The sequence below is a fragment of the Sylvia atricapilla genome, chromosome 22 (assembly GCF_009819655.1).
Source record: "Sylvia atricapilla isolate bSylAtr1 chromosome 22, bSylAtr1.pri, whole genome shotgun sequence".
NCBI lineage: Eukaryota > Metazoa > Chordata > Aves > Passeriformes > Sylviidae > Sylvia > Sylvia atricapilla.
Genome location: NC_089161.1, coordinates 1,492,578 through 1,519,224, shown reverse-complemented (window position 1 = coordinate 1,519,224; position 26,647 = coordinate 1,492,578). Strand labels below are relative to the sequence as shown.

Here is a 26,647-nt window from a genome sequence, read left to right as displayed (position 1 = left end):
CAGGGCATGAGGGAATAATGGCTTCAGAGTGACAGAGGGGATTTTTTGGATGGGATTTTTGGATGGCTTTTTTTTTTTTTTTTTTTTTCCCTGAGAGGTTGGAGAGACCCTGGAATTCCTGGAATTCCCAGAGAAACTGCTTTTGAATCCCTGGAAGTGTTCTTGAATCCCTGGGACAGACCCAGCCCATGGCAGGGAACTGGATGAGCCTCCAAATCTCTTCCAACCCCATCTTTTATGGGATTCTATAAAATATTCATTTAGAAGTCAAATGCAGTTGGGCTGGTGCAGGTTTGGAATGAAAGTTTTTGCATTTTGCTCTCTTTTTTGCATATGGAAAAAAGGTTCAGTTCTCTCTCCCTGTGATGCACAAAATCCCAGCCCCTTTTATCTGAGCTCTTTCTCTCAGGTTGCTGAAATGAGTTTTTAAATAAGAGTGGGAGGTGGGGAACTGAACAGGCAGGTGAAGATTTCCATGGGGCCACTCCCAGAACAAGCTCCCTGTGGATTTTTCCAGCTCCTGGATGATGTTTCCATGAGGAATATTGGGATGAGCACCATTTCTTGGCGCTTTCCTGGCAGTTTGGAAACATTTAGCTGAAGGATTTGGCATTTTAGACCTATATAATTGTTATTTTCCTTTAAGAGAAGGGTTTAGACCGATGTAATTTTTATTTCCTTTTAGTTCTCCCTTGGCAAATGTGTCTTTTTTGGATGAGGGGCAAGGAATTGGTGGGAAAAGCTGGAATCCAGAATTGCAGCTAGATCTTGTGAGGATGCACTGAGCAAGGAGAGCTTGGCCAAATTATAAAGAACTCAAAGATCTGTGTCAGATCCGAGTGAATCCCTGAGTTTTCTCCGTGTTCCCAGTTCCTCAGGAGCACAATAATAAATGAAATAACATCTCTGCCTTTCCCTCACACTGAGGAGGGATCACTGCTGAAATGAATTGGTTTGTCCACATTTATATGGACACTAAAATCCTTCAGCCCTGCTCCAACTGCTCCTTTTCTGAGGGAAATAGTGAATATTTCTAAAAACGTGTTGTGCTTTAGCTTGGAATAGCAAATCCAATGCCTCAACATGAGCGTGGGGCTGGGGGATTGAATTTATAACCAAGCACTTGTTTCATTTCCCTGCTGGCCAACCTTTCCCATGGTGAAAACACGGATTTTAAAGAGAGATTCCCAGAGATTTCCACATTCCCGCAGGGACACGGCTCCAAAGGCTCCCTGTTCCCTCATTTCTGCCTGCCTTGGGATTTCCTGACACGCTGGGAATCTCTCTTTTAATGCCTGAACAAACTTGTAGGGCCAGTTACACTCTGAAGTGGCAGTGTGGGTGGAATTTATGACCTGCTCTGAAGGCAAGAGGTCTGAACTGGCTTTTTCACGATGCAAGGAGTGTCCTGCAGTGTTCCTGTCCCAGGGAGTGTTGGAGGAGCTGAGATTCCTTGTGGAAAAACCAAATTCCCAAGGGGCACACATCACAACTTTACCTCGTGAGCTGCGTTTTATATTTTATTTTATTTTTTTTTTTGGCCACAAAAACCTGCCCTGGCCATTTGGGGAACATGATCTGGGTTCCTGTTCTGGGCTGCCTTTGAGACTCTGGAAATTCTGGGAATTCTGGGTTGCACAAAGAACTGAGCAGGGAAATGGAAAGGGAACGTGGAGAATTCCTGTGTTTAAAGGAAGGATGCTCAGATCTCCTGTAGCCTTCAGCTCTTCCAGCACCAAGAGGAAAGATTTCCATCTCCATCCTATTTATTCATGGAAAGCTTTGATATCCAGCCTCTGCTTTTCCCCCCACCTTTTCACTCCTGGATTTGAGCAAAAAGCAAATTTGGGTTGTCCTGTCATTGGTTTGCCATTTCCCAGAGTAATTAATGAAGCACCAACTCTGGTTTAATGAGTGTGTTGAGGTGAATTTTTGCTGGTTTGGGGTCCCAGTTCTCCCCACAAAATACAACAGGTTTGCTCAGTGGGTTTTATAAACTCCTGGTAAGAGGGGTTTATAAAACATAAAAATGTCAATTCTTATAAAACCCAATTCTTTTCAAAACGTAAAAATGTCAGTGTCAATTCTTACTCTGGGGAATTGACATTGAACTTAAATAAAAATGGAAGGACAGAAAAAAACCGAAGGGTTTGGGGTTTTTTTGGTTGAATGAGAAGGTGATGAAACAGCAAATAATGGGCTTTAAAGTAAAACTTGGTGGGAAAGAAAGAGCTTTGATCCCCTCATCATCCCTTTGCACACGCTGAAGGGTCATTTGCACAAATGAAGGATATTTTGGGGCGTTCTGTGGGGTTCTGGAAGGTTTTGGCTCCGTCTCTGTGCCGTGTTTAGTGCAGGGCTGGGGGCAGCAGCTGCTGTCACATCCCCTGCCCCACACTCCTCGTCCTGGGCCTTCTGGAGGGAACCTTTTAAAACTCAACTAAATCATTTTCACCACATCAGTGACCGGAATGACGCCATTTCATTAAAATATGTCTAGACAAATAACCTTGGGGGGAAAAAAAAAAAAAGAGAGAGAGAGAGAATCTGTAAGAAGTGTTGGAGATTTCCTGCGTGGGGATGATAGGAAATAAATTTATGAACAGCTTCTTTTTTCTCCCAGGAGCACTGGTGGATAACGTGGTTATTCCTGGTGTTCATCTCTTTGTCAGCAATTAATTTAAAGAATAATTCCATAAATAATATTCCTCTGAGGTATTGATTAACACCTTGTGGCTGGTTTTTTTTTTGGACTGGGTTTATGATTCTAATGAGGTGCTTTCAGGAGAGCACCAAAGGAACCAAGAACTGATTTTATCTTGTCAGATCTCAAGTGTGTTTGACATTTCTTGGTTTGTCTTGTCTGTCGTGGTTTATGTGACACCTTTATTGGAAAGGAGCTGAGGAATGAGGAATTGAACACTTGGAATGACCAGGTTGGAAGTTCTGCCAGGTTCAGTGGTAGGAATAAACTCACTTTTGAGTTGATTGGAAAAAAAAAATACTCAATTTTTTAAGGCTGAACTTGATTCTTGCTTTCCTCGTGAGGGCTGAGAGTCATTCTGAGCAAAAAAGTGAAGAGTAAAGACATTTTTTAAAGGCAGCTCCTTCTGGCCCCTCAATGAGTGATTTTCACCTCCCCAGAAAGGTGCTTTGTTCCAGGCTGGGAGCAGGGAATTGATGGAATATTTTTTATTTTTGCCTCATTCCTGGAGTTGATTATTCCGGAGCTGATTCCTGAAGGACAGCTCCAGCCAGAGTCATCATTTTCAGTCTGATGTTGAACCTTTCCTCCAGAATTTTACAGGAAAATCCTTTTCTCTTCCTTCCTTTCCCACCAGCACCATGAGCACCTCTCCTCACCATGGCTGACGGGAAGGTGGACAGTAAATTTTTGCAAAATTAAGACAAAACACTCATTTTCTCAAACCAGCACCCGCCTGTTTCTGTGGGCATTAATAATCAGATGAAACCATAATTACTTACAAATAAAACCAAGTTTGGCTTGATCACCTATGAAATGTTTGGACCTTGAACAGGTGAATTCCAGGCTCAGGTATCCACACTGCCTGAGGGGGTTGATAAATTAAAATTATTCCTTTGACATCTTGGGAATTCCTGGAACTCTTAAAGCTTCCCAAATAACTTCTCTGGAAGGACTGGAAGCACATCTAAAAGATGTCCTGTGCTGTGAATGTTGCCAAAACCCTTGCACAAAAATAGAGATTTTTATTTGGAATATTTGGCAGGTGGAATAACCAACACCCTCAGAAGTTGTGCAGCATCTCCTGCTGCCTCTCAGCGCCTCTAAAAACCATCCTGAACTTTCCCTTTCCATTCCCAGCTCCCAAATGCCTTGGGGGAAGCGCCTTTGGATGGTTTTTTGGTGTTTTTTGGAGCCCTGAGCCCACGAGGAGCAGCTCTCCCTGCGAGGTCAGGACCTTGGATTCCCAGCTCGGAGTGCCACCCCTGGGAGGGATTTGTAAGGGGTTTTTTTTTGGATAATTGCACCCTGGGGAAAGCCAAATGCCAGCCAGTTGTTTGAAATTTTGAAATGGTCATTCCACAAGTCAGCTAACTGCTTTTACTGGGGGTTTTTTGGTGGTTTTTTCTTTTTTTTTTTTTTTTCCCTTTTCTTTTGTTTTGTTTTGCTTTCTCTCTTTTTTTTTTTTTTTTTTTTTTTTTTGTTTGTTTTTGTGTTTGGTTTTTTTTTTTTTTTTTTTTTTTTTTTTTTTTTTTTTGGTGTTTTTTGTGGTTTTTTTTTCCTAAGCTGTTTCCAAGAACTGCTTAATTTTACGGGAGCTTGTTAATATTTATTGTTTTGTCCCTCGGGCATTGCAAACCTGGGTTGAGGTCAGGATTATGGTGACCTGTCCCTTTGTGCTGTGAGTGCCCCGTTTTCTGGGCAGGGACGTGTCCGACCCTTGGGACAGCTGCAGGAAAAAATTCATTAACACCCGTGAGATTGAAATAGGGGCACATAAATAATTTACCAAATAATACAGGGAGCAGAGGAAAGAGAAAAGAGAAAAGGCAGGGGACTCTCAGGGTGGCTCAAATGCTTTGTTCTGTTCAGTTCTATTCCAAACCTTTTCTAGAGGAAATCGAGGAAAAGAAATCGAGGAAAAGAAATCAAGGAAAAGAATTGAGAAAAAGAAATTGTAAGGTCTTAGGACTCTAAAAATCACCCATTTCTTTGGCTTCTTGGCACATAATTAAGAGTGATTTTTTTTTTCTAGGTTGGCTGGGCATGGAGTGGGATATTCACCCCACAGTTGTGTGTAGCAGTGCTACAATCAAACTCGTTTCTATCGATCTCCATTTAAATGCCACCAAAAAACCTGTGTTTTAGTGCGATTTTCACACCTCGAGCACAGCAATTGTTCATTAAAGAGCAGAGAAGCAAATCGTGTTCCCTGCATGCCCTTGGAGAGCCCAATCTTAAATATTATTTTAAAATGACTGGGAGCTGTTCCTGCCAAGGGCAGGATGTGTGGAGCCCCTTTGGAGGGACTGGGGCAGAGATTCCTGCCTTGGGGCTGAGCTGCCCTGGACCGAAAGGGAAGATGAGGCAGAAATGGGCTGACAGCCCAAGCACCAGTTGGTTAAAAACACGTGGAACTTTTTGGAAGGAATCCCTGTGGCAGTGCTGTGAGAGGCAGAGGGCAAAACGGGATCGCTGCACACCAAAATTCCCTTTTCAGGGTCGCACAGAGAATCTTTGCTTCCCTCCCAAACTCACCTCATCATCCTTTTTGGGCTCCTGCGCCTAAGCAGAGCTCCTGGTTTCCCTCACCAGGTAACGAGGTGCTTTCTGCTGCTCCAAAATTGTCTCTCTTAAACATTCCAAGGAGCTTTTCAGCACGGAGGTTCTGTGGTTTTGTAGTTCTGTAGTTTTTTTTCCTCTCGGTGCAATGTGCCAGCTGAGCTCCTGCAGCTCACACAACACCCTGGTGCCAGAGCTGAGCCCAAACCGACTTGAGTTATCCTTGAATAGCCGCAAAAATGGGAATTTTGATATTTGAAATCAGTTTGGGCTGCTCCAAAATTGTCTCTCTTAAACATTCCAAGGAGCTTTTCAGCACGGAGGTTCTGTAGTTTTGTAGTTCTGTAGTTTTTTTTCCTCTCGGTGCAATGTGCCAGCTGAGCCCAAACCAACTGAGTTATCCTTGAATAGCCGCAAAAATGGGAATTTTGATATTTGAAATCAGTTTGGGCTGATTCTCTGCCAGGGAAATCAAGAATTCTGGCATCATAAACTTGAGCTCAGCTCAGTGTCTGGTGCCAAAGTGCCAAAAAAACCCTCTCCTGCAGTTCTGTGGGAGGTGATGGGTTCTCCCTGGAATGCCAAAGGGCTGGATGTGCTGCAGGAACAAAGGTGGCGTGGAAAAACCAGGGCAGAGGCAATCCTGTGGGCACAAAGTGTTCAGCGTGGTGCCCGGGGTCAGATGGGGCAGAGGATAACTGGGGATAAACACATGGATTAATTAATTAACTGCTCATTGCAGGAGGAATTGCTGAGAGTGAGGGTTTAGATTATTTTAAAAAGGGTTAAGAAGAACGTGAGGCAGAGCAGCAGCCATTAGTGAAGAAAAATGGGATTTTTGATGTGTTTGTCACCTGGGTGGGAAGAGGTGACTTCCCCAGCACTGACTGATAAATACATGGATTAATTAATTAACTGCTCATTGCAGGAGGAGTCACTGAGAGTGAGGGTTTAGATTTTTAAAAAGGGTTAAGAAGAACATGAGGCAGAGCAGCAGCCATTCCATCAGTGAAGAAAAAGTGGATTTTTGATGTGTGGAAGAGGTGACCTCCCCAGCACTGACTGATAAATACATGGATTAATTAATTAATTGCTCATTGCAGGAGGAATCACTGAGAGTGAGGGTTTAAATTATTTTTAAAAGAGTTAAGAAGAATGTGAGACAGAGCAGCAGCCATTCCATCAGTGAAGAAAAAGTGGATTTTTGATATGTAAGAAGAGGGGACCTCCCCAGCCCTGACTGATAAATACATGGATTAATTAATTACCTGCTCATTGCAGGAGGAATCACTGAGAGTGAGGGTTTAGATTTTTAAAAAAGGGTTAAGAAGAACATGAGACACAGAAGCAGCCATCAGTGAAGAAAAAGTGGATTTTTGATGTGTTTGTCACCTGGGTGGGAAGAGGTGACTTCCCAAGAACTGACTGATAAATACATGGATTAATTAATTAACTGCTCATTGCAGGAGGAATCACTGAGAGTGAGGGTTTGGATTATTTTAAAAAGGGTTAAGAAGAACGTGAGACAGAGCAGCAGCCATTCCATCAGTGAAGAAAAAGTGGAATTTTGATATGTAAGAGGTGACTTCCCCAGGCCTGACTGATAAATACATGGATTAATTAATTAACTGCTCATTGCAGGAGGAATCACTGAGAGTGAGGGTTTAAATTATTTTTAAAAGAGTTAAGAAGAATGTGAGACAGAGCAGCAGCCATTCCATCAGTGAAGAAAAAGTGGATTTTTGATATGTAAGAAGAGGGGACCTCCCCAGCCCTGACTGATAAACACATGGATTAAATAATTACCTGCTCATTGCAGGAGGAGTCACTGAGAGTGAGGGTTTGGATTGTTTTAAAAAGGGTTAAGAAGAACATGAGGCAGAGCAGCAGCCATTCCATCAGTGAAGAAAAAGTGGATTTTTGATATGTAAGAAGAGGTGACTTCCCCAGCCCTGACTGATAAATACATGGATTAATTAATTACCTGCTCATTGCTGGAGGAATCACTGAGAGTGAGGGTTTAAATTATTTTTAAAAGGGTTAAGAAGAACGTGAGACAGAGCAGCAGCCATTCCATCAGTGAAGAAAAAGTGGATTTTTGATATGTAAGAAGAGGTGACCTCCCCAGCACTGATTGATAAATACATGGATTAATTAATTAACTGCTCATTGCAGGAGGAATCACTGAGAGTGAGGGTTTAGAATTTTAAAAAAGGGTTAAGAAGAACATGAGGCAGAGCAGCAGCCATTCCATCAGTGAAGAAAAAGTGGATTTTTGATATGTAAAGAAGAGTGATGTGTGACTTCCCCAGCACCGACTGCAGGCAGTTCCTTGCTACAATTTCTCTAAAAACTCCAAAGAAGGAGTTTGTTTGCATTGAAGCTGCATGTTCTTTGTTTGAAGAGGGTTTTTTGTGTCACTTCCACGTGTCTGGGTGTGTCATTTCTGTCACAGCCGTGGGCAGAGTGTTCACTGCCTTTTTTGACAGGTTTATTTGGGACCTGTGTGGGAAAGGCAAAGCTCTGACAGCCTTGTTTCGGAATAACAACCCTAAAAAACAAAAAAAAGAAAAAGGAGAATTGTGGTTCTGCCGTGGCTCTGTGGGGTGTTGAGGAGTGATTGGCGTGAGGCTGGAGAAGGAGGAGAGGGAATGATGCCACAATTCCTGCTGCAGCTCTGCGGGGTGCAGCCGAGATCTGAGGCTTCTGCGCAGCTCCTGGGGTGTTCTCTCTGCTCATCAAAGGGAGTGCTCTCCTCCCCTCTTTCTTATTTCCAGTTATTTTTCTGTTCTATTCCAGGGTTTATCCCTGTAAATTCAGAGTGTGGCTTGATTTTCCTTCCTTTCCTGTTATATTCCTGGGTTTATCCTTGTAAATTCAGCATATGGCTTGGTTTTCCTTCTTTTCCCATGATATTCCAGGGTTTATCCCTGTAAATTCAGGGTATGGTTTGATTTTCCTTCCTTTCCATTATATTCCAGTGTTTATCCCTGTAAATTCAGAGTGTGGTTTGATTTTCCTTCCTTTCCCATTATATTCCCTGTAAATTCAGACTATGGTTTGATTTTCCTTCCTTCCCATCACATTCCAGGGTTTATCCCTGTAAATTCAGTGTGTGGTTTGATTTTATTTCCTTCCCATCCCATTCCAGGGTTTATCCCTGTAAATTCAGAGTGTGGTTTGATTTCCCTTCCTTTCCCTGCCCTGGGAATGAGGCTGAAGGTTCTCTGTGCTGTGGCCTCGGCTGTAAAACCCCTGAAATCTGAATTCTTCATTAAAGACTCACCCTGAAGTGTTCAGCAGCTTCAGCCAGGCTATTTTTGGAGCTGCAGCCTTCCATGCCAGTGGAGTAATTGCTGCTACGTGATGACTTGTGGCTTTTGCCAATCGAAACAGCTTTTTTGGAAAGTTGCTGCTTCATAAAGTGGAATCAAACTGTCCAAAGAGGTCGTGGAATATTCATCTTTGGAGATGCTCAGGATTTGACTGGACACGACCCTGAGCAACTTAAACCCTGATTTAGGTGACCCCTGGATTTATCTTCCAGCCAACTGATTCTCTGAGTGAAAACTAAAATCTGAATCACCTCTCACCCACTTTGGAGGAGACAGGAATAAACAAAGATGAAGATAAACGAAGGTTTTAGCACCAAGAGTTTTTTCATTCCTTTGGTTTCTCTCTAAGGATCTCCAAGCAAATTCCTAAGGAGTGAAGCTCCTCTCCCCTTTTCCCATCAGGGAAAGGACAATTAAGAAGAGATTTGATTATGATCCCGGTGATAAGGTGGGATTAATCTGGTGCTGAAGGACTTGATGAAGCTGGAATAAATCTGCCTCAAGCCCCTGCCTCTCCCGTGCCTGTGGTGTTGGAGGGAAAAGGAGAATTTCCTCCTTAACCTCATTTATTTTATTTTTTTTTTCCTGAGTGGAATGAAAAATTATGGAGCAGACAACCCCTGATACAATCAGAACACCACACCATCAAATGCAGTCTTTAATTAATAGGCAATTAGCTCAATCAGACAATTAGAGGTCGCTGGGGCTCACCTGGAATCAGGTGAGTGTGGAACCAATGGATAAAACCTCAACAATTTGAGCTTTTCCTGGCTGAAATCCTGTCTGGAATAGAACAAACCCCGAGGCTGCAGTGAGGAAAACCTGCCCCACAAACAGGTGAGGGGTGAGGGAGCAGGGGCAGCCTTTGGGAAAGGCAAAACCACCTTTTTTTTTTTGTGCTCAGCCTGGTAGGAAAGGCAGAGAGGATCCAGCCACAATTCCAGGAAGGCAGAGGAAGGAGGGGCTGCTCCCAGCAGCGATTGTTTCGTTTGGTAATTAGCGCTGGAATCTCCTCGAAGTCAAATAAAGCAGAGGATGTGAGTTTGTGGAGCCTTTCCCCACACTTCCTCACCCTTTTTTTTTTTTTTTTTTTTAATTTGTTTTTGGCAGATATTGATGGATGTGGGGGCTTTGGGGTAGAGCAGGGGTTTGGGGGTAAAAAGTGAGCTGGTTTTTTATCATTTATCTCTGATGTGACCTTGGCTGAGCTGCTCCCTCTTTTCTTTTACCTCCCTTTCACCCTGTAGGTGAATTTAAAAACTGAATTAAAAGATGTTTTGTGCACAGGAGATTTTTCTGGAGTGCAGGAAAGATGCTGCAAGTCTGGGAATAGTGAAGAAAAAAAAAATCTCTATAAATTGTTGGTGTGCTGTGCTCTCCCTTCCCAAGGGGCAAAAAATAAAAAATATAAAATAAAATAAAATAAATAAATAAAAAAAAAAGAAACCAGAGGTGGGAGCTGGGCAGGCAGACCTAGACCTGGAAATGACCTGGAAATGTCACTTTTGGTCCCCGAGTGCCACCTTTGTGGCCAGGTGTGTGTTTGCTCCCCTCTCCCTGACCCAGCCCCGGTTGAACAGGAGGTTGTGTGTGCTGGGAAATAAAAACCCCTTTTCTGCAGGGGGATAAATTCCCCTCTGCTGTGCCTTGCTGTCAGATGGTCTCTGGTCTGATTTTCCAGCACTGAGGCCATTAGCAGTCACTCTGAGAGCTCTGGTGATTTGTCTCCACAGTGCACCACATCCAGGGCAGTATTCTTCACCCCAGGAAGACGTTTCTGGGAGAAATCATCTTTATTTCCTTGTTTTGCTGGCTTGGATTGAAATATTCTTCACCTTAGGAAGAGTTTTCTGAGAGTTTTCTGGAAAAATCACCTTTTTTCCCTTCTTATGCTGTTTTGGGTTGGAATATTCTAAATTTCCTGAAGAGATTTCTGGGAGAAATCACCTTTTATTCCTTGCTGTGCTGTTCTGGTTTGGAATATTCTTAACATTTGGGAAAGGTCTCTAGGAGAAATCATCTTTATTTCCTTGTTGTGCTGGCTTGGGTTGATATTCTTGACGTCAGGAAGAGGTCTAAGGGAGAAATCACCTTTTTTTCCTTGCTGTGCTGTTCTAGGTTGGAATATTCTTCACCTCAGGAAGAGTTTTCTGAGAGAAATCACCTTTTTTCACTTGTTATGCTGTTCTGGGTTGGAATATTCTTAACATCTGGAGGAGTTTTCTGGGAGAAATCATCTTTATTTCCTTGTTTTGCTGGCTTGGATTGGAATATTCTTCACCTCAGGAAGAGATTCCTGAGAGAAATCACCTTTTTTTCCTTGCGGTGCTGTTTTAGGTTGGAATATTCTTCACCTCAGGAAGAGATTCCTGAGAGAAATCACCTTTTTTCCCTTGCTGTGCTGTTCTGGTTTGGAATATTCTTAACATCTGGAGGAGTTTTCTGGGAGAAATCACGTTTATTTCCTTGTTGTGCTGTTCTGGGTTGGAATATTCTTCACCTCAGGAAGAGCTCTCAGGGTGAAATCCCCTTTTTTTCCCTCCCATCCCCTTTTGGGTGGAGTCCAGGCTGTGAACTTCCATCTCCAGCTGCTGTGTGTGGATCCCAGCCATTCTGTGTGCTCCCAAAAGGATGGGAATCCCGAAGAGCAGTAAAAACCTCTTTACCACACGTGAGGATTTATAAACCAGAAGAGATCTGTCCCCTGTGATGTTCCTGGCGCCGCTGGGAATGGGAATTCCAGCCCCTCGGAGCTCAGGGATATATTTAGTCGTTTCCAGTTCCAGCAGAGCTGGAGTTGTTCCCTTGAAGCTGCAGAGAAGGTTGGGCTCTGTCCCTGCAGCTGGGGGAACCCTGGGGATGGGTGGAGGAATTCTGCCTCTGGTTTTTGGTGGGTGTAGAAATTCTGTGTGCAATTCTTGCTGGGTGCAGAAATTCAGCGTACAGTTCTTGCTGGGTGTAGAAATTCAGCCTCTGGTTTTCAGTGGATGTAGAAATTCAGTGTACAATCCTTGCTGGGTGTAGAAGTTCTGCCTCTGGTTCTTGCTGGGTGCAGAAATTCTGCCTGTGGTTTTTGGTGGGTGCAGAAATTCTGTGTGCAATTCCTGTTGAGTGCAGAAATTCAGTGTACAATTCTTGCTGGGTGTAGAAATTCTCCCTCTGGTTTTTGCTGGCTGCAGAAATTCTATGTACAGTTCTCGTTGGGTGCAGAAATTCTGCCTATGTTTTTTACTGGGTGCAGAAATTCTGTGTACAGTTCTTGCTGGGTGTGGAAGTTCTGCCTCTGGTTCTTGTTGGGTGCAGAAAATCTGCCTCTGGTTTTCACTGGATGTAGAAATTCTGTGTACAATTCTTGCGGGGTGCAGAAATTCTGTCTGTGTTTTTTACTGGGTGCAGAAATTCTGTGTACAGTTCTTGCTGGCTGCAGAAATTCTGCCTCTGGTTCTTGCTGGCTGTAGAAATTCGACCTATGGTTTTTGGGGGGTCCAAGAAATTCTGTGTACAATTCTTGCTGGGTGTAGAAGTTCCGCCTTTGGTTCTTGCTGGGTGCAGAAATTGTGCCTCTGGTTTTCAGTGGATGTAGAAATTCAGCGTACGATTCTTGCTGGGTGCAGAAATTGTACCTGTGGTTTTTGCTGGGTGCAGAAATTCAGTGTACAGTTCTTGCTGGGTGTAGAAATTCTACCTCTGGTTCTTGCTGGCTGCAGAAATTCGACCTGTGGTTTTTGGTGGGTACAGAAATTCCGTGTACTGTTCTAACTGGGGGCAGAAATTCTACCTCTGGTTCTTGCTGGGTGCAGAAATTCAGTGTACAATCCCTGCTGGGTGTAGAAGTTCTGCCTCTGATTCTTGCTGGGTGCAGAAATTCAACCTGTGGTTTTCACTGGATGTAGAAATTCAGCGTACAATTTTTGCTGAGTGCAGAAATTCTGTGTACAGTTCTCACTGGGTGCAGAAATTCTCCCTCTGGTTCTTGCTGGCTGCAGAAATTCTGTGTACAATTCTTGCTGGGTGCAGAAATTCTGCCTGTGGTTCTTGCTGGGTGCAGAAATTCTGTGTACAATTCTCGCTGGGTGCAGAAATTCTCCCTCTGGTTCTTGCTGGGTGCAGAAATTCAGTGTACAATTCTTGCCGGCTGCAGAAATTCCGCCTCTGGTTTGTTTTTTTTTGCTGGCTATAGAAATTGAACGTACCGTTCTTGCTGGGTGCACAAATTGCACCTGGGAATTTCTGGGACTGCCTGAGTGCCGTTTCCCTGCAGCTCCTGCCCCTTTCAAACACACAAATAAATCGACTGCAGCATCTTTGTGTGCTGCTCCAGCAGCTGCAGCTCTGCTGAGTGAGTGTCCCCTGCAGGGGAACACCAAAGGTGGATTCCGGTCTGTCCATTGGGGTTGGAGTGTTGAAATCTTGGATTTTGCAGCTCCAGAATTACAGGTCTGAGAGCTCCCACTGAATCCTCAAAGGCGGTTTTTATTTGGTTTAATTTTTTTTGTTGTTGTTGTTTTTAAAAGCCCTGAGTATCTTTTAGTGGAGTTTGCTCTTCGTTGTCTCCTTGGAGTCTGAGGAGAAATGACTAAAACCAGTCATGGAAATCATATGATCTGATCCTTGCTGCCAAAGGATGAAGAGAGAACAGATGTTTTAGGAATTAAGTGAATATTTTACAAGTTGGGTTTTTTTTTTTCCTTTTCAATAATAGGAAAAAAAAAAAAAAAAAGGCTGAAGATTCCCTAATATTGCCCTGCCAGCCTTAATTAATGCTGCAAATAAGTGTGGAGAAAATAAAAGAATGTTCCTTAAAACATGTGGCAATGCAGGCATTAGTGGGGTATTATTTATTTGGAATTTTTTTCTAAAGAAATTCTTCTATTTGCTCTCTGACCCTCCCCTCAAACGTGACCCTGTTTTGTGCCCAGTGAGTCCCTTTGTGGTTATTGTGGTTTTTCTTCACGCAGCAACGAGACAAAAAAACGTCAATAAAGGAGAATGTGCTCGTGGATCTGCACGTTTTCATGGAGTTGGATGAGAGTTGAGGTTCCTGATTGTCCAAACCGAAAATTGGTGCCGTGAATTTGAGGCCAGAAATCTGGTTTTTGCTCCAAAGGTGTGATTTCTGACCCAAACTGCACAGCACAGGGAGATTTCAGTCCCCAGCAGACCCTGAGAGGCTCTGGGGAGACTCCAAAATGGGGAAATAATTGGAATTATTTCTGTGCCTCCCACTTTGGGGTGATTGTCTGGAAAGCTGCTGTTCTACCCTTCGTTTTGATTTGTTTCCTCTGTTCTCACAGCCACATATCCTTTAAACACAAAGCACCTGCTGATATCAACATTTAAACGAGAAGAATTTTGCTTTTTTCCCCCGGAAAATTCCAGAAAACCGCTGTTCCTTCTGATCTGATTCAAATTCCTGATTTTTCTTCCTGATGTGGTGTTTTTTTTGTTGTTATTTTCCAGGGTGGTGAAGGAGGAGATCTCAGATGACAATGCAAAGCTCCCTTGCTTCAATGGAAGAGTGGTGTCCTGGGTATGTTGGGTTTTCTGTGTGTGAATCAGAGTTAGTCCACACTGAGATGCTGATTTTTTTTTTTTTTTACGAGTCTCTTGAATCTCAAAATGAAAACAAAGGCATAAATTTTAATTATCCTCTTCTTAAGTAATGTATTTTAAAAATCAAGAGTGAAGTCCACAAATTGTGCAGAGCTGAAAAAGTTTTTTAACATGAAAACAGCTTTAATACTGTCACTAAACAGCCAAAACAATTTATTCCAAATTTATTCTAGACGTGATCTTTTGGTGCGTTTTGGCCACGATATTTAAATTTCAATATATTGATGTTGTTGGCAGTGCCTGGAAGGTTTAAATGAGGTTAAAATCTTAGGGCTGAACACCGTGTATACATTCAGTAAAAAATAAAAATAAAAAAAAATGAATTAAAAATCAACATTAATAGCCTTGGAGAAATAAATTGAGTATAAAAATCAAGGAATTTGGGCTGTGAAGTTGTAGAGGGAGTCAGTGACTCTGCACATCCCATGTCCCTCAGTCCTCTCTGGGTTTCACCTGCCAGGATTTGTCACCAATCTGCAATAATTAATCACCAGCTCCTAATTATTCTCATTCATTGGGCAGTGTGGTGCTGTCACCTCTTCAGCATCGTCCTCTTCCATTTCATGGAGATGCCAGAAAAGTCTCCTGCTGTGGAATAGAGGAATTCCCACCTTCAGATGATGTTTGGGGCACTGAAATAAGGGATCAATCGGAAATAATAGATCAATCAGAAATAAGGGATCAATCAGAAATAATGGATCCATTTGGTGTTTGATGCACGTTTTTCTCTGCCTGGGGACTGGAGGTTTGTGCCTCTCAAGGGTCATTAAAATGACCCTTTAAGCAGAGAAAAGAGCAGTTATATTTTAGATTTTGACACTAAACCACATTTGGGGCATGATTTGAATCTCCTTCAAGCTGAGTTTAACAATCTGAGGAACAGCAGAGGACAAGGGTGTGCAAAATCTCAACTCTGCCTTGATATCAAAAGTATTTTTGTGATACCCAAGGACAAGAGGCAGCAGGAATGGACGGAAACAAAGGAAATTCTCTTCAAACATTTCTAGAAAATAGATATTTATTTTAACTCTGAGGGTGTTGAAGCAGCCCAGCTCACCCAGGGGTTGGGCAGTCTTTGTGCTTGGGGATAAACCTGGCTGGAGAAGGAATTTGTGGTGATAAGACCAAGGGAGCAACGGGGTCAAACCGAAAGGGGAAATTTAATTTAGGTCTGATTTACAAAGAATTTCTTCTCTGTGAGGGTCCTGGGATGGAATTCCCAGAGGAGCTGCCCCAGGATCCCTGGAAATGTCCCTGGGACAGTGAAAAGGTCCATGGAACTGGATCAGTTTTAAGGTCTCTTCCAACCCAAACCAGTCCATGATTCTGATCCCAAACACCAAAGTTTTACCCCAAACCGCAAAGTTCTTCCAGGAAATTATTGTGGGATAAGAGAGGATGGCTTCAAGGTGAAGGAGGGCAGAGTGAGATCAGGGATTGGGAAGGAATTCCTGGCTGTCAGGATGAAATGGAATTCCCAGAGAAGCTGCCCCTAGAATGTCCCTGGGGTAGTGGCAGGTGGAACTGGATGAGTTTTAAGGTCCCTTCCAAGCCCAAATCGTGCTGAGATTCTCCATTTCCCATCCCTCAGCCCCTGCTTCCAGCAGCTCCAGAGCTCTCTTCAAAGAGAATTACAAAATAAAAAAAAAAATAAATTTACAAAAATCAATCATTCCATGAAGGCCTTTCACTGCTTTTCCTGCAGCTTTGCTGCTGTTTCCATCACCCTCTCCAATGAGGAGGCTCAGGCAGCTCCTTATTATATTTAACAGATAAAATAAAGATAAATCTGGTTTTCCAAGTCACGACACAATCCCTCCTTCATCCCTCGTGGCTCTTCTTCAGGAGGAGAATTCAGGCTTCAATTTGCCTTTCTGCCTTCGGTCACAAATCATTTCTCTGATAGAAATATTATCTGGATGATAAACGATGAAATAATTTTTATATTCTTAATGCCAGCACAGGAGTTTAACCCACAAAACCCCAGTCAGTGGCCAGGCCTCTGATGGAGAGAGCAAAGATCTAAAAGTAAAAATCAGATGCGTGCTTTAAATTAATTATTGGGGGCTATTAATGGGACCCTTCTTTGTGAATTATTTTGTGCCACTCGAGATGAATTAAAAACCCATCCAGTTGTCCAGAGCCAGCACTGACCTGGAGGAAGCAGAAATGGATTTATTCCCTCAAAATTTGGGTTCTTTCCTCCCTTGCCACATTTCTTGTTTTGATGATGATGTTGGTGATTTTTTTTCAGTTCCTCCAGCTCAGCATCAGCTGAAACATCTTTGTCTGACCCCGAATCATGAATTGCAAATGGCTTTTTCCACCCTAAAACCCATAAAATTGCAGGGTTTATCTAAGCCTCGATTTGCTGCTAATTAGCGCCGGAGTTGTGATGTAAATCTCGCTGGAAGTTAATTGTTCAGGGTTTCCCAGTTCTTTTAATGTCTCGCCATTCATCGGGACTTGCACAAGAATCTTCCAGGGAGAAAGTTGGGTCTTCACCTTTTTGGGGAGGAAAAAGAATGAACAAAATAATGGATTGATTTTTGTTCGTTTTTATTATTTATTAATGATAATTAATGTTTGTCTGGTTAAAGCCCGAAAAATAAATGGGAAAGAAGAAAAATAAACACAAAACAAACCCCCAAAACCCCAAAAAACCGAACCAAAACAAAAAAAAAAACACCAAAAAACCCCCAAAACACAAAAACCAAAAAACCCCAAAACCTCCAAAAAACCAAAACCAAAAAAAACCCCAAACAAAACCCCAAAACCCAACAAAAAAACCCCCCAAAAAACACCAGAAAACCAAAAACCAAACCAAACAAAAACCCCCCAAAAACCCCACCAAAAAACCAAAAAAAACCCCAAAACAAACCAAAAAAACCCCCAAACCCACCAAAAAAAACCCCAAAAAAGCACCAAAAAAACATGAAAAAAAATTTTTTTTCAATGCCTTGAAACATTTTTTTTTTCCTTTTTCTTGGCATTTTTTTTCCTTTTTTTTTTGGCTTTTTTTCCCTTTCCTTTCCTTTTTCTTGGTGGCAGTTTGGGAGCGTGGCAGGACTTGGCTGGTGCCTGCTGCCAGCTCCTTTATGGCCACTTTTTAGGGAGGATTTGCAACATCTGGGAACAATTCCTGGCTGCTGGCAACGTGCACTTTGTCACTGGCTGCCACTGGTGTCACTGCGTTTTCTGACGGGCTTTTTAATTCCTTCCTTGCCTTTTTTTTTAATTCCCTGCTCCATCATCCGAGTGCCAGCAGATAATCCTGGTCCTGGTTGTGCCGTTTATTGGCCGGATTTGCGATTAGAATTAATTGTGGTTAATTGAATCGTTTGACAAAGGGGCACAGCACAGGAGCTTCGGGGTTGGGAAATGAAAATTTGTTTTGTTTTATGGTTGGTTTGGGATGTTTTTTGGGGTTTATTGGTTTGGGGTGTTTGTTTTTTGTTTTTTTTTTTTTTTTTTTTTAGGGTTTTTTGTGGTTTTTTTTTTTGAGGGTTTTTTTGTTTTGTTTGGGGTTTTGGCTTTTTGGTTTTTTGGAGGGTTTTTTTGTTTGTTTTTTGGGTTTGGTTGGGGTTTGGGGTGTGTGTGGGGATTGATTTTTATTTGTTTTATTTATTTGGGGGTTGTTTTGGTTGGTTTGGGTTTGGAAATTAAAAAAAAAAATGCCCAGGTGTTGCAGGCAGGTAGAGATTTATAAAAAATAAAAAGGCCTTATAAAATCCACTTTAGCTGAGCTAGAAGTAGCTTGTAAGTTCCCAAAACAAAAAAAAAATTAAGAATGAACACAACAACCTATTCTTAGAGAGAAAAATGTTTGCACCTGCATAAACAATGACTCTGGCCCATGAGAATCAGTGAAGAAAAGACAGAAACAGATCTAGAGAGAGAAAATTCGATAAATATTTACAACAGCCCTTACTGACCAATAACCCAAATCCCACGGTGTTGCTGACCAGTTTAATTAATTTTAATTTTAATTTATTAATTTTGAATATTTCCTATAAACAGGAGCTTGGTGCATAAAGAATTGGCTTTTCTGCCTTAAAAACAACTTGAGTCCCATCTGCTTATTTATTCCAACACCCAGGAGCAGGAGATTTGGGGCTGATTAGAATATTTCAGGGCTGTAGGAAAAATTCTGGAGCTGATTTTAGGGTTGGTCTCTTTCTATAAACCCTCCTCCATCCCAAACCTCACCTCGGTGTAGAGAATTCCTCAGTGTTGCTTTTCCTCAGGAGGGTTTTGGTTTTTGTTTTTTTTTTTTTGTTTTGTTTTTTTGGGGGGGGTTTTTTGGGGTATTTTTGGGGGGTTTGGGGGGTTTTTTGGGGTTTTTTTTGGTTTGTTTTTTTTTTTTGGTTTTTTTTTTTTTGGTTTTTGGGGGTTTTTTGGGGTTTTTTTTTTGGGGGGGGTGGGTTTTGGGGGGTTTTGGGGGTTTTTTTTGTTTGGTTTTTTTTGGGTTTTTTGGGTTTTTTTCCCAGGGATGTGGAGTTCTTGGTGCCTTTGAGAGAATTCCTGCTGCAGCTCAGCCCTTTTTCTGCAATTGCTCCTTTGGGTGGATCATGGGCCACGGCTCTGAAAGCTTTGGGATTTGGGATTTGGGATTCCTGGGACTTTATAGGCAATAATTGCTCAGAGATGGATGTGGCTGCTCTGAAGCAGCTGTCAAAAATATTAAACTCTATTTTTGGGAGAGTTTTTTGGCTCTTTTGGGGATTTCCTCAGCCCCTGGGGTCAGGCCATCATCACCTCTCCCTGAGCTCAGAGAAACACCGAATTTCTCTGAGAGAAGTGAAGCTGCTGCTCCTCAGTGAGAGTGTATAAATATTGTGCTTTTTCACGGTGATTAATTAATGGATCTTGAGCCAGGTTGAAGAGCAGAGTGCACCAATTTTGCTTTTTCTCCTCCCCAGGTTGAGTTTTTTTGTTTTGTTTTGTTTTTTGGTGTCCTCAGCCCTGGACTCTGCACAGGCTCAATTGGGGCAGTTTGTTCAGATTTCTGCTGAGCTCTGGGAGAACCAGACCTCGCCATAATTAATGAAAAATGTGATGGAGAGAAGGAAAAAAAAGAGAAATTTGGCTGCAGAGAGATGAAACAACTGATGCAAAGGCTGGAGCTGGGGTTGGCAGTGTGCTGCTGACACAAGCAGTGAACTGAACGCTGATTCCTGCAAATGACTGCTGCTGTAAATGGGGTTTGTTTTTATTTTCTAGCCAGATTTTTTTCTGGAATCCTTCTCCTTTCACAGGAGGGAAGGAAACAGCAGCTTGGAGGCAGAGGTTTGTTAGCACAGCGTGGAACTCCCTGGTGTTGGTCCTCTCCGGGCTCAGAGGTGCCTCTGGGGGTACCAAAAGCACCTGAAATCCTTCTCTGACATCCCCCTGGGTGTTCCCTCTGTGATTCTCTGATGGATTTGGGAAGGATGAATAGTGGCAGCACCTCAGGGGTGAAAACAAACAGCTTTTGTTGGAATTGATGGCTGCAATTAGTTGCACACTTCTTCTTGATGAACTTCCTCCATTTGCAGTCCACGGGCCCTGCTCTGCACAGCATAAAAAAAAAAACCCTCAAAAAAGCCAAAAAATCGCTCCTGCCACTCCAAACCACAGGGGAAAATAAAATAAAAATAAAATTATCAGGGCTGGCTCGTGGCCAGGGAGCTGCTGGTAATTCTGGTTTTTCTCCTGTGAAAACGCCGCACTGTGGCAGTGTTAAAATTCCATTAAAAATTATGAGATATTGGAGGGGTTTATTCCTATCAGCTTGTCAGAGAAAAGGACAGAAGTTTGTGGCTGATGATTTGCTGAGTGTCCCTTGTTGGGAGCAGGGAACAGGAATTCTGTGCTCACCTTGCAGCCAGGGCAGTGCTGCGGGAATCCTCTCCACAAGTGCCCTCTGAATTGTGCCCATTGCGCCCACAATTCTTCCTCTTCTGCCCGGGATTTTTATTTTTCAGCTGTCACTGACAAACCCTCAGCAAACTGAAGGTGTCTGCCTGGAGAGGGGCAGGGCTGAGCCCAGAATTCCATGGATTTGGCTGCAATTCCACCTTTCAGATCCCTTTGGTGTGTGGGAGGAATCAGCCAGGCAGTGCACTGGGAATAACCTTCCACCTTCTGCTGCAGATTTCCTTCCCCAGCACGACAAACGTCATTCCAAAGCTCTTTTTGGGGTGTTTTTTGTTCATTTTTTTTTTTCTGCAGCCACCAGTTTATATTTATAGTCAGTGCTCTTGATGAATACAGGGAGCTGAAAGTGAAGAGGAGAAGTTTTGATGAAGGGATTTGTAACCAGACCCAGATCTGGACACATTAAACATCCCATTTAAAAAATCACATTTGAACAACTTAATTTGGCTTCAAGTTCTCCTTAAATCTCTTGAGCTCTCCCAGCTCCTGGTTATTAAAAAAACCAAAATCACGTTAGACAGCTCCTTTAAACTCTTACACTCCTGGGTTTATTTATTTATTTGCTGCTGTTTTTATTGCTCAGGGGTGGAATTTTCCCCCCAGAGGATGTGTTTAAATGAAATGTGTGGCAGTGGAACTTTATTTTGGGAAGGCAAACACGGGAATATCTGTGCTGGCCACTGCTTTAGCATTGCTGTTGTGCTGCTGATTTACTGCTGGAAGTGTGGGAGATGTTCATCTGGGATAAAAAAGGAGATAAAAAAAGGAAAAAAAGGAGTATCTTGAGTTCAAACAGATCTCAGGTTCAGGTCTGAGAACGAAGCTGTCTGAGTTGGAAGTGGTTTATTTCCTCAGTGCAGCTGAAGGTGAGGAATGGGTGATTCCTGCAGCTCTCTCCCCCTGGGGATGGGGCAGATCCTGCAGATCAGGAGGATCTGTGTTCCCAATGTTTCCTCCTGGAGGAAATCCCACTCCAGGGAGGGAATTCCGCAGGAGAGGCTTTGCTGAGATGGGTTTTGCCCTCCCAAGGCGACCCAAAACCTGCAGAATCCCTTCTGCCTCGCCAAGGCTTCTTCCTCCAGGAGCAGGGAAATTCTGGACAGCAAATATCCCGGAATACAGAGAGGATTTGTCTCCTTGGCTCCTCCTGGAGTCAGCCCTCAGCAGGGAGGTTTAAAGGACATTTTTTTCCTGCTCCCAAATGCCTCTGGCTTCTTTTGAATTCCCAGCCCAGAGTGTGAAGGCTGAGGGGATGCACAGATTTTGCCTACACCCACTTTCAAGGTTTGGGTTTGTTTTTTAATTTTTTTTTTCTGCTTTATTTTTGTTCTTCTTTTCATCCCCCGGTTTGATTTTTGTCGGTGGAAACGCTCCTCCAGACATTCCTCAGGGAACTCCCAGGGCTCTGAGCATCCTCACATCTCCCTGACACCAAAAACATCCCAAACATCTCCCTTTAACTTCCCCACCTGCAAAGAAAGCAGCTTTAATTATCGAGTTATTAGCAAAGCTGCTGTTATTTTTTTTATTTTTATTTTTTTTTCCCCTTCAGTGTTTCCTCTGTTGCTCCTGCTTTGGTGATAAGAGTTTGAATAATGCAGCTGACTCCATGTGGTGCTGGGTTTGTCTCCAGGCAGTTCCTTTTTGACAGCCTGTGTGTGTTTTCCTCGTATTTATGATTTTTTTTTTTTTGCTCCTAGGAGTCATTCCCTGCATCCTGAATGCCATTTACCTCCTCTCCATTCCCCCTTTTTTAACAGCCACCATCCCTCTGATCATTATATTGGAATTAGTCTTTAATAAATGATCCAGCTCAGAGTTGGAATCTCTCCTGCTCTGCTTCTTCCACGGCTAAAAATAAAAGGGAGCCGAGACCTTGTTGCCTCTTAGTGAAAGGTATTAATCTATATCCTTAATGGAGGATTTATTTAATTAAAGAGCTTTTAATCTGAGTGTTTAAAGAGGCTCAGGCAAGTTGAGGAGGTGGCTCAGGGGGTTGGTGATAAAGTCACCCTGGTCACCTCCAGGTCAAGTCTAATTCCTGTGCATCGTGATCAGAAAATGCTCCGTGTGGTCAGTGGATTGTTGAAATATATAATTTTTTTTTTTTTTTTGCAGAGGGTATGCAAAATTCTCCCATCTGAATGGGAGAATAATCTCAGTGCAGTCATTTAAAATATTAACTGAGTCCTTCTCAGAATTCCCATTTCTCATTCTGCACAAAATTGGGCATCTGCCTTCCTCATCCACCTCATTCTCCACTTTTTAATAATAATAATAATAAAAAAAAATAACCACTTAATCGACCAGGTGAATTAAACCAGGTGAATTTTGCTTTCTTTTGGCAGCTGGTCCTGGCTGAAAGCTCCCACTCTGACACGGGTTCCCAGTGCACTGAGAGTCACACAGACCTTCCACCACCCCTGGAGAGGACAGGAGGCATCGGCGACTCCCGGCCCCCATCCTTCCAGTAAGGCTCCAATTCCCACTTCTTCCTCAAATTCCAATCAAATTCCAATTCCTATCCCTCACCCTCGTTTCTCTTCCTGCTGGCAAGGCAGCTGTTTGTTGTGGTTATAAAAAAAACCCAAAAAAACACAAACAAAAAAATCAAAATATCGAGGAATTAAAAGAGGGATGGGAACTAAACCCCTCTTGTCATTGTTAAAGTGAAATATTTATCCAAAATATCTCATTTGCAAGCTTGCCATGGACGAGTTAAGTAGGGAGGGAGCCCAGAACTGCTCTTTGTAGTGTGTGGCTGACAAGTGATTAGTGTGTTCTGTGTAATTAGGAGGCTGCAGAGGCAGCAGAACGTTGCTGGCAGCGGGGAAAATTCCCAGTTGGAAGAATAATTCCTGCTCCGTGTCCCTGCAGAAGCTGCCAGCTCCATCTGTGGGTGGCAAGAGCTGCTCTGATATTCTGATTTCCTGCTCCAAGGGGAATCCTTAGGCCACCTCCATTTCCAGGGACAACCTCGGAATTTCCACCAGGAGGGTTTAGAGCAGGTTTTGTGCTTTTTAGGCAGCGTTTGGAGAAGGAAATTTGGCCAGGATTTGCCCATTTTTTCCAATTTTTTGGGGATGGCTGGAAGAGCCCTCGGTTTTTCTGTGAGTTTTTAACACATAAAAAACCTTTTAGACAGATAAAAAACCTTTTAGAAGGGACAAAAAAACGCTGGGAAATCCTGACCCTGCCCAGGAATGCCTGGCAAGGGCTGTGCTGCCCTCCTGTGTTCTGAACTGGCCAGAAAATAAAAATAAAACCAGGCTTTTGGGGTTTTTTTTTTGTTTTTTCCCTTGGCCTAAACCTGCCTGGAACAGCTGAGCTTTGTTTCAAAAGATAATTAATTAGTGTGGAATTAGGCATGAGATTTGTGGGGCTGCTCACTGCAGGGTCCTGCAATATTCTCCTGCTTCTCCCAGAATATTCCCAAATATTCCAGGGAATGCTCAGCTCATGTTTTCTGCCTCTGTTCCCACTCCCAGATCAATCAGCCTCCTGCTTTCCCTCTCCTCCACCCCTTGTTCTTTCTGGTTTTTGAACTCCAGTTGAGAATCTGGCTTGTGGGGACTTTTCCTGGGCTGAAACTTGTTTTCCCTTTAATTCCTTTTTGGGTTCTTCTCCTCACAACTTCCCACAACATCCAGTTTACATTTTACAGCGGATTTTTTCTGTTCTGTCTCATTTTTTTTTTTTAGTCCAGAAGAGAATGTAATGCTGAGCTGAGTTTAGTCCCTAACACAGGGCAGAGAATCTCAATTCCTCTGCGTGAAACCCTAAATTCTGTCACCATTAAAACTTCATTTTAAAGCACACCCACCGCAGATTTAAAGTGATAAAGAACCCACCATACTTTGAAATTATTTAACATTTTTAAATGAACCTGATAAATGACTGGAGGCCTCTCCTGACCTTCAGAAATGACAGAAAAAAACCAGATTTCTTGAGATCCTGCTGCAATAAGAGTGACTTGTACCTTCCTAAAATCCCCGTGATTTTTATTGAAATCCTCCTCAAAGATCTGTCATCTCCTGCAGCGTTGATCTTCAATATAAATAAATCAGTGCCAGCTCAGCTGGGTGTTGTGCAATTGCACAAACAGAAATGATGGTGCTGGGTAACAAAAAAATAAAAAAATCCCAAGGAAAAAGGTGAAGCAGGTGCTGGCATCCAAGGGAAGGAGATCTTTATCAGAGCTGAAGGGAAAATTCCACTCCCTGCCTCACAGCGTTGATATTTTGCTTCATTCACCGTTGATGAAATCCAAATAAAACTTTTATTTTTTTTTCCCCCTCCTCCTCCTCCCTGCTGCAGGGTTCTGAAGCTCATCCTGAGTTTCATGCTCCACTTTTGGAGTATGAAAAAAGGAGGATTTTTTGGGGGGGATTTAGGGAGGGAATTTGGTGGGACATTGGGGGGATTTTTGGAGGGGATTTGGGGGGATTTTTGGGGGGATTTTTGGAGGAAATTAGGTGGGATTTGGGGTGGTATTTTTTGGGTGATATTGGGAGGAATCTGGCAGGGCACTGGGAATATATTTGGGGAAATTTGGTGGGACTTTGGGGGGATTTTTGGAGGGAATTTGGTGGGATTTGGGGTGATTTTTGGGGTGACTTTTGAAAGGGAATTTGGGATGATATTTTTTGGGTGATTTTGGGAAGAATTTGGTGAGGCACTGGGAATATTTTTGGAGGGAATTTGGTGGAGCATTGGGGGGATTTTTGGAGGGAATTTGAGGGGATTTTTTGATTTTTTTCTTGGGTGATTTTGGGAGGAATTTGGTGAGGCACTGGGAATATTTTTGGAGGGACTTTGGTGGGACATTGGGGGGGATTTTTGAAAGAGAATTAGGTGGGGATTTTTTTGGCGTAATATTGAGGTATTTTAAGGATACCTCCCAGAGGATTTGGGGTGCATTTTTGAAGGGATCTTGGAAAGGGGATTTTTTTGGAGGGGGGGAATTGCCTAATCCCCTTTGTGCCCTTTTGCACCCTTGGAGCGGTTTCCGTGCCCTTTCGGAGGCAAGTTCGGGCTCTGGGGCGATGCAGGAGTGGGAATTCCGAGCAGGAGTCAGTAGATGGTGCTGCTGGCGTGGCCGAGGGTGACCCGAGCCCTGTGTCACCTTGTCCCCGTGTGACAGCGCTGAAATGCCCCGGCATTTCGGGAGGGCTCCGCTGTGCGCTCCGAGGGGCTGGGCGGCATTTCCCAGAGGAGCTGCGGCTGCTCCATCCCTGGAATTGTCCCTGGACACCCTCGGGGACAGTGCCAGGGGCCAGCTGGAGCCTTTCCTGCCGGGGGCTCTGCTCAGCCCTCGGGGCTCCTGGGCTTCCCTGCTCACCCCGAGGGGATTTATTGCTTCTCTTCTCAGCCCTCGGGGGGTTTGGGGACTCTCTTCTCACTCCTCAGGTGTTTTTGGGGTTCTCTTCTCATCCCTCGGGTGTTTTTGGGGCTCTCTCTTCACCCCTCGGGTGGTTTTGGGTTCTCTTCTCACCCCTCAGGTGGGTTCTGGGGTTTTCTTTTCACCTCTCAGCTGGGTTTTGGGGTTCGCTTCTCACCTCTGAGGTGATTTTTTGGTTCTCTTCTCATCCCTCGGGGAGTTTGGGGACTCTCTTCTCACCCCTCAGGTGGTTTTGGGGTGCTCTTCTCACCCCTCAGGTGGTTTTTTTGGGTTCTCTTTTTACCCCCCCCAGGTGGGTTTTGGGGTTCTCTTTTCATCCTTGGGGTGGATTTTGATTCCTTTTCACCCCTCAAGTGGTTTTTGGGGTTCTCTTTTCACCCCTGACCTGATTCTGGGTTGATTTTTCACGCCTCAGGTGGTTTTTTTTGGGTTCTCTTTTCACCCCTCAGGTGATTTTTTGGTTCTCTTCTCACCCCTGAGGTGGGTTTTGGGGTTCTCTTCTCATCCCTGAGGTGATTTTTTGGGGCTCTCTTTTCACCCCTGAGGTGATTTTTTTGGGTTCTCTTTTTACCCCTCAGGTGATTTGAGGGTTCTCTTTCCGCCCCTGACCTGGTTCTGGGTTGATTTTTCGCCCCTGAGGTGTTTTTTTGGATTCTCTTTTTACCCCTCAGGTGGGTTTTGGGGTTCTCTTTGCACCCTTGGGATGGTTTTTGATTCCTCTTCACCCCTCAGGTGATTTTGGGGTTCTCTTTTCACCCCTGAGGTGGTTTTTGGGTTGGTTTTTTTTTTTCCCTGAGATGGTTTGGGGTTCTCTTTTCACCTCTCAGGTGATTTTTGGGGTTCTCTTTTCACCCCTCAAGTGGATTTTGGGTTGTCTTTTCACCCCTGAGGTGGTTTTGGGTTGTCTTTTCACCCCTGAGGTGGTTTTTAGGGTTCTCTTTTCACCTCCCAGGTATTTTTGGGGTTCTCTTTTCACCTCCCAGGTATTTTGGGGGTTCTCCTCTCAGCCCTGGGGTGGTTTTTGGGGTGGACCCAGCAGCCTGGCTGGTTTGTGCTCACCTGCAGAGCAGTTCCGTGCCTTCAGCACCGCTGTGCCCCCAGCCACGAGGGGAG

The 26,647-nt window shown here is 43.5% G+C and overlaps 1 protein-coding gene across 3 annotated transcripts in view; it reads left to right on the top strand.

Moving 5' to 3' along the window:
• The window catches only part of DVL1 (dishevelled segment polarity protein 1), a 79,457-nt gene that overhangs the window by 20,483 nt on the left and 32,327 nt on the right, over positions 1 to 26,647 (top strand). For all 3 annotated transcript variants that reach the window (XM_066334572.1, XM_066334571.1, XM_066334573.1), the window contains exons 2-3: positions 14,062 to 14,131; positions 22,482 to 22,603. In XM_066334572.1, coding sequence (XP_066190669.1) covers positions 14,062 to 14,131; positions 22,482 to 22,603 — 192 coding nt within the window. The remainder of the gene's footprint in view (positions 1 to 14,061; positions 14,132 to 22,481; positions 22,604 to 26,647) is intronic.